General features: G+C 40.4%; 1 protein-coding gene across 2 annotated transcripts in view; it reads right to left on the bottom strand.

The window, feature by feature from the left end:
• Bmx (BMX non-receptor tyrosine kinase) overlaps positions 1 to 13,259 on the bottom strand; it is a 60,636-nt gene that overhangs the window by 30,120 nt on the left and 17,257 nt on the right. Inside the window, exons 5-9 of one of the 2 annotated variants that reach the window (XM_051141595.1) lie at positions 10,982 to 11,101; positions 9,386 to 9,450; positions 3,691 to 3,866; positions 2,982 to 3,038; positions 700 to 771 (exon numbers count right to left, since the gene is read on the bottom strand). In XM_051141595.1, coding sequence (XP_050997552.1) covers positions 700 to 771; positions 2,982 to 3,038; positions 3,691 to 3,866; positions 9,386 to 9,450; positions 10,982 to 11,101 — 490 coding nt within the window. The remainder of the gene's footprint in view (positions 1 to 699; positions 772 to 2,981; positions 3,039 to 3,690; positions 3,867 to 9,385; positions 9,451 to 10,981; positions 11,102 to 13,259) is intronic. The other variant, XM_051141596.1, reaches the window with a different exon arrangement.

Below are 13,259 nucleotides of genomic sequence, written 5' to 3'. Positions count from 1 at the left end.
AAAGGAGTCACTCATAAGTGGCTCTTTAACACAAGAGGCTGCTGGGTACTCAATCAGGTTGTTTAGATTGTTCATAAGAACACGCTTATGGAACACATGAAGATCCCTTCAGATATGGCCACAGTATGAAGTTTAAAATGTTGGTGCTGGACTTGGAGAGATGGCTCAGAGGTTAAGAGACTTTCCTGCTCTTGCAGAGGGCTTTGGTTCAGTTCTCAGCACCCATGTGGCAGTTCACAACCATCTTTAACTCCATTTCCATGGGATCCTATGGCTTCTTCTGGCCTCTGTGGGCACTATACATATATGGTACACTTACATATATGCAGCCAAAACACTCATGCACACTCAAATAAAGTAGAATGTTTTTGAAATGTTGTTGATGTGTACAGAGCTATTCTAAGAGGGTAATGATTTATTCTGCCTTGCTTTTTCTCTTGTTAGAGGTGCCTGAGCCAGGGTATCGTAGTACCAGAATACTTCATGAATGATAAGTAGGGATAATCAGTGTGAGGAAACTTTAACCAACGAACCCACAATGAGATCCACCTATGTGTTCAGAAGCAAATTACATGGACCTCTTTGGATTATATTTATCTTGCATGTAAAGCCTCATTGCAAACTTATTTCAAATTTGGTTAGTTTTTCTGCAAACGGAAGTAAATTTTGAGTATAAAGTAGCATCTTGATTGGATTTACCATGACATCTTTGAGGTGCTGTGATATGCAATGTTTCTTTCCACTTGGTTACTGCAGGCAACATCTTCCTCACTGCACATAAAGATGTATGGTTAATGAGGCAAACGTGAAAGTTCCTGGAAAGCAGTCATACCTTCCACTGAACCTTCTGCAAGGCCAACAGATCAAAGCATCAGTGATTATGGAAAAATTGGAATGTTGCATGTCCAGAACCTAATTTTGTTGTTTTGTTTTTTGAGACAAGGTTTCTCTGTGTAACAGCCCTGGCTGTCCTGGACTCACTTTACAGACCAGGTTGTCCTCAAACTCACAGAGATTTGCCTGTCTCTGCCTCCCAAATGCTAGAATCAGAAGCATATGCTACCCCACCTAGCGCAGAAATAATTTTGACTTATCTATTGTAGGCTAATTTTAGATCTCTTCTTAGCCGTTCCTCGTCCATCTCTGTGCCTGACCTATCATCCCTGTGACTGACAGTAAAAGCCTTTTTCAGTGTGTTAACTTAACCAGCCACTGAAAAAGGGAATAAAAGGACATGACTACTCCCATAGTATGGAGAAGATTTTTATTGTAGATTCAAGGGAGAAAGCAGGCAGAGGGAAGAGTCCTGGCTGAACAGGGTATGAAGACTAAAGTGGACCATGAGAGGAGAGGGGAGAGAGAGCAAAAGAGGAGCCACCAATCAAGAGTGGCGTAGCCAAAATAGCTGTAATGCAGAAAAGAGGCGCTGGGGGGAAGGAAATGGAAGCTTCTCCTAGGGAGGGAGAGGTTTAGGATGGGGGTAGGGTGAGAAGTGCTGGAGTAGTAAAAGGTATTGAGAGTTGGCAGAGTTAACCAACATCTGCTTTGATATGCTAATGAGCCATTTGTCTCCAGTTTATTTGAGACCTAAGGAGCACCTGCTTCCACAAACCCCACAGCTAAATTCTTGCAACATCTGAGGCCTATAAACAGGCACTCGTACTTTGTTATAGTTCCCCAGATGTTTTCACCCACTGAAAAAAAATTTTTTTAATGATTTTGTGTTTTATTTCTATAAAAACTTCATGAAACTGCTACCTCATTAGAATATGGAATTTGGGGTGACCTCAATTTGTTCTCCTGGCCATTGACTCTTATATCTGGCTCCAAAATAAACTCTTATCCCCCTTGAGGTAACAGGTGTGTGTGTGTGTGTGTGTGTGTGTGTGTGTGTGTGTGTGTGTGTGTGTTGACAGTACATTTAAAAAATGTATGATTATTGAATGTTACAGGACAAAAGGGTTTGTTTCAGGTTTTAACTGATTTCACTTGAAATTTCCCCTTCCAGAGAAGCAGTGATCTTGAACAAATGAGAACTGCTATCACTGATGGAAATTACGCCAGCGGCAGAAACCCTGCATCACCAGGCAACCTGACTAGGTTTGCTCGGCATGTCTTGTGGACATATTTGTTAAGTATTCTGCTCTCTGTTGGTGTGATTAGAGCTAAAAATCTTGAACTTGTGACTCATCTGGTCACAGAGAGAGGAGCAAGATTTGTATAGTCCTCTGCCAAACATCATTTTATCTCTTTTATTCTGAGTGTTAAGGGCACGAAGAACCATCTACCTCCTCCCAAAGTCCAAAGGTTTCTTTGTCTAGAATTTATACCCCACTTCCTGTTTGCCTTCACAGTCAGCCTTTTTTTCCCCCAGACTACAATTCACAGGGACAAGCTGCTTTGGCAAGGAAATCCTCCTCTGGCTTTGTTTCAAGAAATGCCTAGAGAATTCTTAATGCTCTCAAATGCTCAAATGCTGCCTCCTCCTCACCTGCTCAAACAGCCTCCCCAGCCCCCCCCCCCCCACCCCGCGTGCAAAAGAGCCATTTGCCTTCCTCCTCTATAAAAACCTCTCATTAAGAAAGTTAAAGCTATTTATTTAGCCTTGTTGTTGTTTTTACATTCAATGTGTGTGTGTGTGTGTGTGTGTGTGTGTGAGAGAGAGAGAGAGAGAGAGAGAGAGAGAGAGAGAGAGAGAGAGAGAGAGAGAGAGAGAGAGAGAGAGAACAACTTACAACAACTTGAAGGAGATCTGAGATCAGATCAGACCATCAGAGGTGACCTGACTGAACTCAGTAGTCAGGCATGGAGTCATCTTGCCAGCCCAGAGCTATAAGAGCTCTGGGCAAAAGACAAATAAATGGAACCCTTTCCTCAGCCATCAGGTATAGACAATACAGTTGGAAACTAGTTGTGCCATAAAGTAAAAAACCACGACTTATTATATTTAAAGACCTTTAAATCCAATGGTACACACTTACATTCTTTCAGGTCCCACATGACTCTGCGGCTGCATCATAGGCACAGTAAGGCATTTGCTTTAAGTAAAAATAATGAGGGTAAGAAGAGTCAAGGAATAAGAGCACAAGAGGAGATAGCTAATGTGTCAGGGAGACAGACATCAGCAGCACTTTACAAGGAAGCCAACTACCCTGTGAGGATGACAGACAGTGGACAGTGTGGTGGGGCTGATGGCTGAGGCAGCAAAGAGGGAAAGGATAACACTTGATCTGGCTGCCATTCCGTTAAACATTTATTGAGCATCAGAGCCCAAACATACACTCCTTTCAACGTGCTTTCAATTAGCAGTTTGGATAGCATCATTGGGTTGAAAACTTGAAAAAACCGACTAAGCAAGCCTAACCTAAACTCCCTTTTTTATATAAGGGAGACATTTTACATTCTGTGTTTAAGATTGTGCAGCTATTTGGGGGAAGAGGGACCAGAAAGGGAAAAGACTAAAATGTTGGAGCTATCCTGAGGGAAGTTAGATAGGATAATTGAAATCTGTATCAGCTCCAGAGGGGCCACTTGGCTTCCCCACTCTTCTAGTTTGAGTACTGAATATTTTGGAAATGACCACCTTAGTTCAGCCAAGGTCTGCACTACCAGCTTTGAGGCTGTGGTCTGAGGCTATGGGGCAATGCTTGTTCTATATTGTGGGCAGCCAGCTAAAATGCGTAGCTTTACCTTTTCAGAGTTCTTACTTGCCACCAGTCAGGGCAATCTTCCCTTGGAATATAGCGTATGTTGATGGCTGGCTGGGAAGCATAACCTTTCTTCAAGTGGCTGTCGTATTGGGATAGAATGGTACTGGAGGAAGATGCATCCATTTTGAGAACAGGAACTGCCCTTGGAATTTTCAGCTTTGGAAGACAAGAGATTTTATAATATTACAAATGAGGTACAGATCCAGGAACAAAATGCATCAGTCCCTGCACAAAAGAAGAAGGATAGAAGGAAGGAAAGGAGAGAGGCATGGGGACAAGATTAAGCGTTGATTACGATGTAGAACCACTCACTGTTCACTCATGCTTTTGCTAGTTGGAAACTCGCTTGCATAATGTGGTAAGGCTGGGTGTTTATGTCTTATAGGCCAGCAGTTTATGCTATATATATTGAAGTGAAACCCAAAGGTGTGAAATAATGGTCACCGTAGAATCATTGGAATTGGGTAAAACTAGAAACTACCAAAATACTTATCAAGATGATAAAATAGTAAATATATTGCTGCTGCAATAGGCTGAAAAATGGCTTTCCCAGATGTCCATGTCCTAACTTGCAGAATCTGTGAATATTTTCCATGGTGAAAGGGACTCTGCTGACTGTAACTAAATTATGGTATTTGCCATGGAGGGATTGTTCGGAGAGACAGAGATGAGTGTGATAGAATCAGAAGTGTCAGGGATTAGGCAGAGAGCAGAGAAGCTGCTGCCCGCCCAGTGCTGAAGATGAAGGAAGGCACCTGGAAACACTGAAAATGCAGCCTTCTAAAGCTAGACAAGGTAACATCGCCACTGAAGCTTCCAGAGGAGCAGCTGACTAGACCCATTTTAGGCTTTTGAACCTCAGAACTATGAAGCAATAACTCAATAAACCATGGTGCTTTAAGCCACTAAATTCATGGTAATTTGTTACTGCAACAATAAGAGAATAATTCAGTAGTATAATCATCTGATAGAATTCTATAAGCAATGAGAATAAAATATAACCACTTATTAAAAATTAAGTCTCCCATAAACTGAACCAAAAAAGATAAGTGACTGTGTAATCTGTATCTGTCTGCCTATCTATTTTTCTTTCTTTCTATCTATCTAGCTATCTACGTATTTTTCCGTGTGTGTGTGTGTGTGTGTGTGTGTGTGTGTATGTATGTGTGTGTGTGTGTGTGTGTCTGTGTGTGTGTGTCTGTCTGTCTGTCTCTGAAGGTGGTGTGTTTGGATAAATCAAGCAAACAATCAATGAGGTTGAACATCTGGCTAGCAATTTCTCTTGACTAATGTACTAATGAAAATAAAACGTGAGTACCCCTGGCATTTCCTGATGTTCTATTTCTTAATCTGAATGTGTTTGATGCAGATTAGTTCAGTTTTTGAAAATTTACAAGCTGAGCACATTTGTATCTAAGTGTGCATTATTTGATTTTTTTCTTGCATTGTATTTTCATTTTTTGTTTCAGGAATATAATTTATCTGGAGTTCAAGATTTACTGTCCTCGAATTACTTGTTATGAACGATCCCATTGTAGATAAATTCAAAGAAGAGTTCTTTCCTAGCATAAATGCATTATAAAAGTATTGAAATGCAATCCGGGTAGAATGACTAAAGTGCTGTTTTTCCTTCCACAATTCAGAAAATAAGTCCTCTACCGAGTACTATGGTCTCTCTGTCTTTGTCTGTCTGTCTGTGTGTCTGTCTGTGTGTCTGTCTGTCTCTGTCTCTGTCTCTCTCTCACACACACACTCACACTCACACACACATATGTGAGCTGGGGTGGAGGGGGAGAGGAAGGGGAAGGCAGGAAGGGAAAGGGAGAACAGGGAGAGGAGAGAAGAAGATATTTTTCCTGACACTCTCTTTGATCTTTGGTTAATTTAAGTAGCTTATATGTAAAGCCAGCCTTGGGCTCAGTGAAAATTAAGGAGGAGGGCGCAGAAAGGGTGTAAGAGCCAGAGGTTGGGAAGGCCTGCTGCAAAGCAGTGTGTTCTGGACATGGCATGGCTGCTGCACTCATGACCACACAGCAGCTGGGGTTGCCTGCACAAGACCCACGGAAGACAAGCTGCTCAACATTTCAGCATGGAGGAGGAAGGGCTCACAAGGCCCCACCCCTAGCTAAGTTGTTGTTGGCAATTGATGACTGCTGAAGGACTGAGGCCAGTTTTCTTCAGGGGTGTGTCCCTGGTAGGTGATCCACATTCCTGTGGATGACTCCATATTCGTGAGTATGTGACAGCACAAATTAAACTTGGTGGATTATAAGAAAATGAGAAGAGGACACAAAGTTGTGCTGTTGGGAGCCTAGGATATAATCTCAAAGAATGAATAAAAATATTTTATGTTTTATAAAAGGAATTGGAACCTTGGCCATTGACTTATCTGTTGTTTCTTTTTAAACATTTTCAAAAACAAAAATCCCTTACAAGAGATAAGATTTGATGGTTTCTAGCTCCTAATTTACACCCTGTGCTTAGATTTGTTTGAAATAAACTTCAGTGAAAATTATGCTTTTTAAGTGTAGAACTTAGTGACTGTTAGTAAATGTATCAGGGTATATGGCCATCATTACAATCCATTCTTAGCATATTCTTATTACTTCTATAAAATCCCTCCTGGCCATTTGCAGTGACTCTCCACTTCCATTCTGGCCCCGGGCAATATTAACTGCACTTGCCTTTGTAAGTTTTTCTAGTCTAGACATTGTTGTTAGACCCTCTGTTCTTTGCTTGCTTTGTATGCTTATGTATGCTAGACAAGTGCTCAGCTACTGAGCTACCTCTAAGCCCAAGACCTGAGAGTTTCAAGCCATAGGACTGCAGCAAATACCCAAGCTCAAATGGTTGTGTTTCTGAACACAGAAGAAAAGCCCCAAACCACCCTATTTCCAAGGGCTGCTATAACCCATTGCCACATGTTTGGCAGGCAAAGATTGTGGAGATACTTCTTTTGTAGTCCAAATGTCCCAATTTAAAGTTGGCCATGCTCTCTTTGAGGGTTTTGCCTGCCCTAGTTTTTTGGTGGTCATGTGTCACTTGTGGTATTATAACCCCAGTGTCTGCATAGGCACTTACACTGTGATCTATCTCCCTGTGTCCCCTATCTTACAAAAGCACCAGTCTTTGGCCTTATGGCCCACTCTTGCCTGTACGATCTCATTCTGACCTTTAGCTATAAATTATTCCTGAAAACATCTTATTTCCAAATAATGTCACATTTTGAAGTTCTGTTTTGACATGAAATTGAAGAATGCTACCTAATGCATTTTTTTTCATGAGTTACTTTGGTCAGTTGTGTTGATTAAGGAAATTGATATAGGTTTTTGTCAGAAGGAGAAAAATAATCAGAACTTAAAACACCATAGAATGAGAGATGCCCATGTTAGATGACATCCTAGGGAACCAGGAGGCCACTTGAAAGACCTTCTACAATGTGGAGAGGCTGCCATCTACCTGGGAATCCTAAAAGTAGAGGACTATGGCTATCAACAGAAGAAAGAAGGGGCAAGTTGCATATATTTTAATGATCTAGAGCTGTCAAAGTATTTTTTGTTTTCCTATAGAAAGGCTCCATCCCAGGAGACAAGTTGGTTAGAAACCATCTTGAAGGGACTCTGTCTAATATAGCTGGGATAACCCAATTTAAGGCTTGAGGGTTGACAAATGTAAGAGCTGAGTATCAAGACCTCTTTCCTGTCATAAGTTCCCTTTGGATCTGTCCCCTCAGCAGGAAATTGACACAATTCTCTCATAAGATAAAGAAATTTTGTACAGCTGCTACCGCTACCAGATCACAAAAGGACCATGTATAGCTATGTAAGATGTCTCTTTTTCATTATTGTCTTGTAACTTGGCTTTACCCTGAAAGTGTTTGAAGGTCCAGCGGATCCATGATCTCTGCCCCAAAGCAGGCTGCCAGTTGACACAGACCAGAGCAAGGTAAAGAGAAAAGGTTATAACTTAGAATAAGGTAGCTACAGCAACAGATGAAGACACTTTGGAGGCTATTATTATTACTATTACTATTGGGTTGTTGGTTTGTTATTCTTAGAGACAGGGTTTCTCTGTGAAGACCTGGCTGTCCTGGAACTCTCTCCCTCTCTCTGTAGACCAGGCTGGCCTCAAACTCAGAGAAACACCTGCCTCTGCCTCTTGAGTGCTGGCATTAAAGATGTGCGCCACTATGATCAGTTCACTTTGGAGACTGTTCTAATGACAAGCAAGTGGGGAGATTTTTATATTACAGTAACTGAAAAACAATGGAGTTTGTCAAAGAATGTATCTGGAGGCAGTGGAGTTGCATTAAATGCCTCGGGGAGAATAATAGAGGGAGTGAATTATGTTGTTTAATGCTCTGCTCCATAGACTGCCATGTCAACACCAGGACACTTTCACAAAGTATTTGTGTCCATGTTTGTAAGAAAAACAATACTGTCTTTTATGAGCCATGCCATCACAAAGATTCATCTCACATATACGAATTTTTTGGTGACTAGTTAATGGTTAGAAAAAAGATCTAGTAGTTAATAATAAAATGTTACAATGATTCTATGCTTGAAAAATTACTTAATACTAACTATAGGTATAAGTGATAGTTTTCTCTCACTCTGCTGAGAAGTTTGTATGAAGCCTATATTTTCTAGTCTTGAATATGGCAACTGTTGGTTTATTTACTCTATCCTGTCTACAAAATATTCTTCAGACTGCTGACTTAGCACAGAGATAATTGCACTGCTATTGGAATATGGTCCACGACTGAAGCTGTGTGAGGAGATTTCTGAGAGCTTGTGACATAGTCCCAGAGAAACAAGACAAAAGTCTTGTAGGCTCTGTTTCTCCATAACATGGGTTGTTCTTGAAATGTGCTTTTGTGTCCCTCCCAGATATAGTAAATAAGAGTGGGTTTGTTTCATATTACTCATCATCTTACTTTTGTTAGTTCAAAGAAGTTTTCTAGCATGGGTTGTCCTTACAGCTTAAACTCATGTGACTTTTGCTCATTTGGCCTTCCTTAACTATCAGAAAAAACTCAGAATACAAATTGGTGCTCGGAATAAAGTTGGCTATTGCATGAGACTTTAGGCTACAACACTTTTTGGCCCCACTTCCCAGGTTCATGCAGCCAACTAGAACTGCAACATACATCCCTGTATACTGTGCGCTTATTGTTACACTATTTACAATATCTAGGAAATGGAAGAAGCATAGCTGTCCATCAACAGATGAATAGATACAAAATGTGATCCATATGTACAATGGAATTTTACTCAGCTGTAAAGAACAACAAGATCATGACATTTTCAGGGAAATACATGGGAATTGGAAATTATTATGTTAAGTCAAATAAGCCAGACCCAGAAAGACGAATGCTGCATGTGTTATTTTATGTACAGAACCTAAATTTAGAATTATGTGTGTATGTGTGTATGGCTTCATATATGTGTGTGTGAGAGAGTGTGTGTGCTTAGATCATAAAACAAGAACAAGAATAATAAAGATGAAGGAAGAAAATTTAAGAGGAAAACAGCAGGGAAATGAAATACACAAAACAGACATGAAGAATATGAAAGGGAACCAGTGGGGGAGAAGAGAGAGGATGAATTAGGACAAATAGAATGACATGTATGTACAAACATTTTATACTTAAAAATAATTTAAAATAGACTTACTACCCTCTCTGGGAAAGAGGGGGCTCTGTGTTTCTCATCACTGATTGCAATGTGTAGATCAGCATCTGAAAAGTAAAAGCAAACAGAACAAAGGAAAACACCCAACACTGGGAATCAGAACAATGAGCCAGTTCCCACGAACAATACACCACATCAACTGAATTTAGACTTGATTCTGGACCTTTCTCATGTAATGCTCAGCTCACAACGCACCTCCAGCAACTGACATACTGCAGTGCCTGGATTGAAAATTCAAATTCTGCTCGGGCATGGTGGTGCACACCTTTAATCCCAGCACTTAGGAGGCAGAGGCAGGCAGATCTCTGTGAGTTCAAGGCCAGCCTGGTCTACACAGTGAGTCCAGGACAGCCAAGGATATATAAAGAAACCCTGTCTCACCACTACCACCACCTTCCCCCCGCAAAAGAAAGTTCAAGTTCCTCTAAATCCTATAAGCAATTTATACCTCATTTATTACATGTTAAGAGATCAACGCACTCGTATAGAATGACTAATCACTTTAAACAAATCTTGTAAGGATATCCATTATCATAGTGGTATATCTGATAATTAAACTGTTATTTAAATTGTATTTTTTCTTATATATTTTTTAAAAAGCAGGGTTGTTTCATGAAATGTTTTTTTAATAAGAAGAAAGAATTGATCTCTCTCTCTCTCTCTCTCTGTGTGTGTGTGTGTGTGTGTGTGTGTGTGTGTGTGTGTGTGTGTGTGTATGTGTATGCGTGTGTGTGAGGGTTTAGTCTTTAACTCGTTATGTAGCTCAGGCTTGTCTCAAACTATGATCTTCTTGCCTCATCCTCTTGAGTAACAAGATTACAAATATATGCCACCATCCTTGCCTTTGATTAAAAAAAAAAAGCTTTCCTTTATGTTTATTTTATAGATGAGTGTTTTGCTTGGATGTATCTTTATACCACATGTATGCAGTGTCCAAAGAGGCTGGAAGAAGGCATCAGACCTATGGGGACTGGAGTTACAGAGTATGGTGAAGTGCCATGTGAGTGCTGGGCATCAAATCCAGACCCTCTCTGGAAGAGGAGAAGATGATACTCTTAACCACTGAGCATCTCTCAAGTCTCTCATTTTCTTATCAAGTGGGAAAACTAGATGTTTGATTCATGGTGATATGCTCACCACATTTTAATTCTAAGGAGTTTGTTTTAAGCTAGAAGAATTATGAGAGGTATTACTGGGTCATGTTTTTAATTTTTTATTAAAATGTTTTCATAAAATATATTTGATCATATTCTTTCTCCTCTCCTAACTCCTCCCAGATTCTCCCCCACCTTCCTACCCATCCAAGTTCATGTTCTGTTTCTTTCTTTCTTTGTTTGTTATGGTTTCAATTTTAAAAAAATTTCTCATGAGATGAAAAAGGGCATATATTAATATTGAGGGCATATGATTCAACTGACAGTAAAGTTAGATTTCACTTTTAACTTAGCATTCATAAAGCTGTATTGCTATGATGTCAATCAATATGGTCCATTTTGCTCTTGGAAAACTAATCTGGCATTGGGCAGGCTTAACCTAGCGCTCCCCACCTCCCCCAGCCCAACAGGGAGTCACACGTACATGCTTCCCAGAGAGTGCATCCAGGGGCTGCTTTGCAGCTCTGTTGGCAGCACAGGAACTTCCCATCCACAAAGAAGCCACTGTGATACTTGATCAACAGGTGGGGGTTGCCTCGTATCTCTGGGGGACAAGCAAGAAGGATATAAGATATAAGCAGACACTGGCCCAAGAGAAGCAGTGCAGTAAGTAAATACTATAATCTCAGTACAGTGACAATCTCATTTACCAGCAACCGAGGGAAGAGCTAGTATCTACTGACGCAGTTGATTTTCACTCGGAAGTTAATAAACCCAAAGAATGAACAGGAACCACAGCATAATCACCAACTTCCCATAGCATAATAATGTGTCATTCTATCATGAAAGAGTTCGTAAAAATGCATACATTGGTTAGCTTGCCATTAAGATTTTATAAATACATATGTAATGGTCCCAAATGAGCTATAGCCCCAGATGTTCTTTGGTTGAAGAAGTAGGCTGGGGTAGGACTAGACCTTAGGAAAAAAGAAGTTTCTGACAGCAGGCACTTACTATGGGTTTTCATTTGGAAAAGTATCAAAGGTACTGTAAGAACCGTGCACTGTATCCTTCCACCCTTTCCTTAAATCTGCCAATGGTTAACTATTTTGTTAACCATTGTTAACAGTATTTTGCTGCTTCTTTTTCTTCTTTTTTAAAACTTGTTTTTAAATTTAAAATTTATTTTTCTTCTTTCTCTTCATTAGACACATCATTACTGTCCCAAAATTTGATCATTATTATTAATTTAATAATTTAGAGTGAACAGTAGATATATGGCTTGGGTAATACCACCCATAAACATTTCCCCACACAGTTACTATTACCTAACTATAAAGCAAATTGTCAAAATCAGGAAATTGAATATATATTTCATGTTTGATTGTTGTTTTTTTAAACCAAATCTCAATCATTCTATTTTACCAATAAAGACTAGGGAGTCAGATGCTGGGGTGAAAGCCTGCTATCTCAGAGAGGCAGAAGAAGCACCCAGGTAACCTTCCTCCTCAGCCGATATCCCAGAAGCTATGCCTCTTCTCCTGAACTGTCTCAAAATCCTCTGAAATTGAATGTCCCTCCCTTGTACTTTCTGTGCGTTTCTCTACCTGTTCTCCTGACTTCCTCTTACTTCCTGTGGTTTTTCCTTAATAATCCTACGTTTAATTCCTGTCAACTGGTTGCTTGCTCTGCCTCTTGACCTATGGTTGACTTTATTTAATCCTGTTTACAAACACAGGTACTGTTTTCCAGTGTCTATGGTTCACAGAGATGGATATGAGCCATAGTTCTGGGAAACGTAGCATGAACAAAAGTTTTAGTGGGGAGCTAATATGACAACTTAGAACTTCCCAGTAACATAAGAATGGTAAAACAGTGTGGTGGCACATGTCTATAGGTCCCAGCACTCGGGAGGCAGAGGCAAGCGGATCACTATGAGTTCAAGGCCAGCCTGGTCTACAAAGTGAGTCCAGGACATCCAAGGCTACACACAGAGACCCTTTCTTGAAAAACAAGCAAGCAAGCAAACAAACAAGAATGTTAAAACAGAAAGCTAGAAGGAACCCATATTCTGTCATCCTCTAAAGCCTGCCCAATCCCAAGACTGCCTGCCTCGAGCTCCCTGTGTGTTACAAAGCACCTGCCAGGTGAACCCACAAATGAAAACACAGGGGCTAGACAACAGCTGAATATATGAGGTAGCTATATGAAAACTGAGTTCTAGGAGGGTCCCCCAAAAGATGAATGGCTGGGAAGCAAAACCTTAGGCCTCTTCCTAAGCACAGTGGCTTATGTGTACGAGAATATTTTAACATATATCAGAGTCACTAATACATGTAATTACTATAGGAGAGAAGAAGTACGCTCTTCCTTTAACAGGTCAGGGCATAGAGGCCCAGATGTGTTATATGCTGTAGAGATGATTGTGGGTCATGAGGAAAGCTTCTCTCCCTAACAGACCACTTCACTTCTCTGCAAAGTAGACTGCTCCATCCTTACACAAAAAGAGAAAATGGAGAACTGTGTGTGAGAAAGGATGTATTTGCATTAATGTGGAATGGGTGTGTGCAGTGTGAGGTGTACGGAGATAGTGCCACCATCGAAACTCAGTGTAAAAACCAACTCTTCCTCTGTCTGGGATCTTAAAACCTGAAGCTGCACTAGTAGAGCCACAGATTCGAGTTACATGTTATCCTTACAACATGACCCTTTTGAAAACAAAATGACTGTAGAAGAAAGCAGCATGGTGCTAAACTAATAAT

This window comes from Acomys russatus, chromosome X (assembly GCF_903995435.1).
Source record: "Acomys russatus chromosome X, mAcoRus1.1, whole genome shotgun sequence".
Taxonomy (NCBI): domain Eukaryota; kingdom Metazoa; phylum Chordata; class Mammalia; order Rodentia; family Muridae; genus Acomys; species Acomys russatus.
The sequence above is the reverse complement of the archived record's forward strand: the minus strand, read 5'-3'. Positions and strand labels throughout refer to the sequence as shown.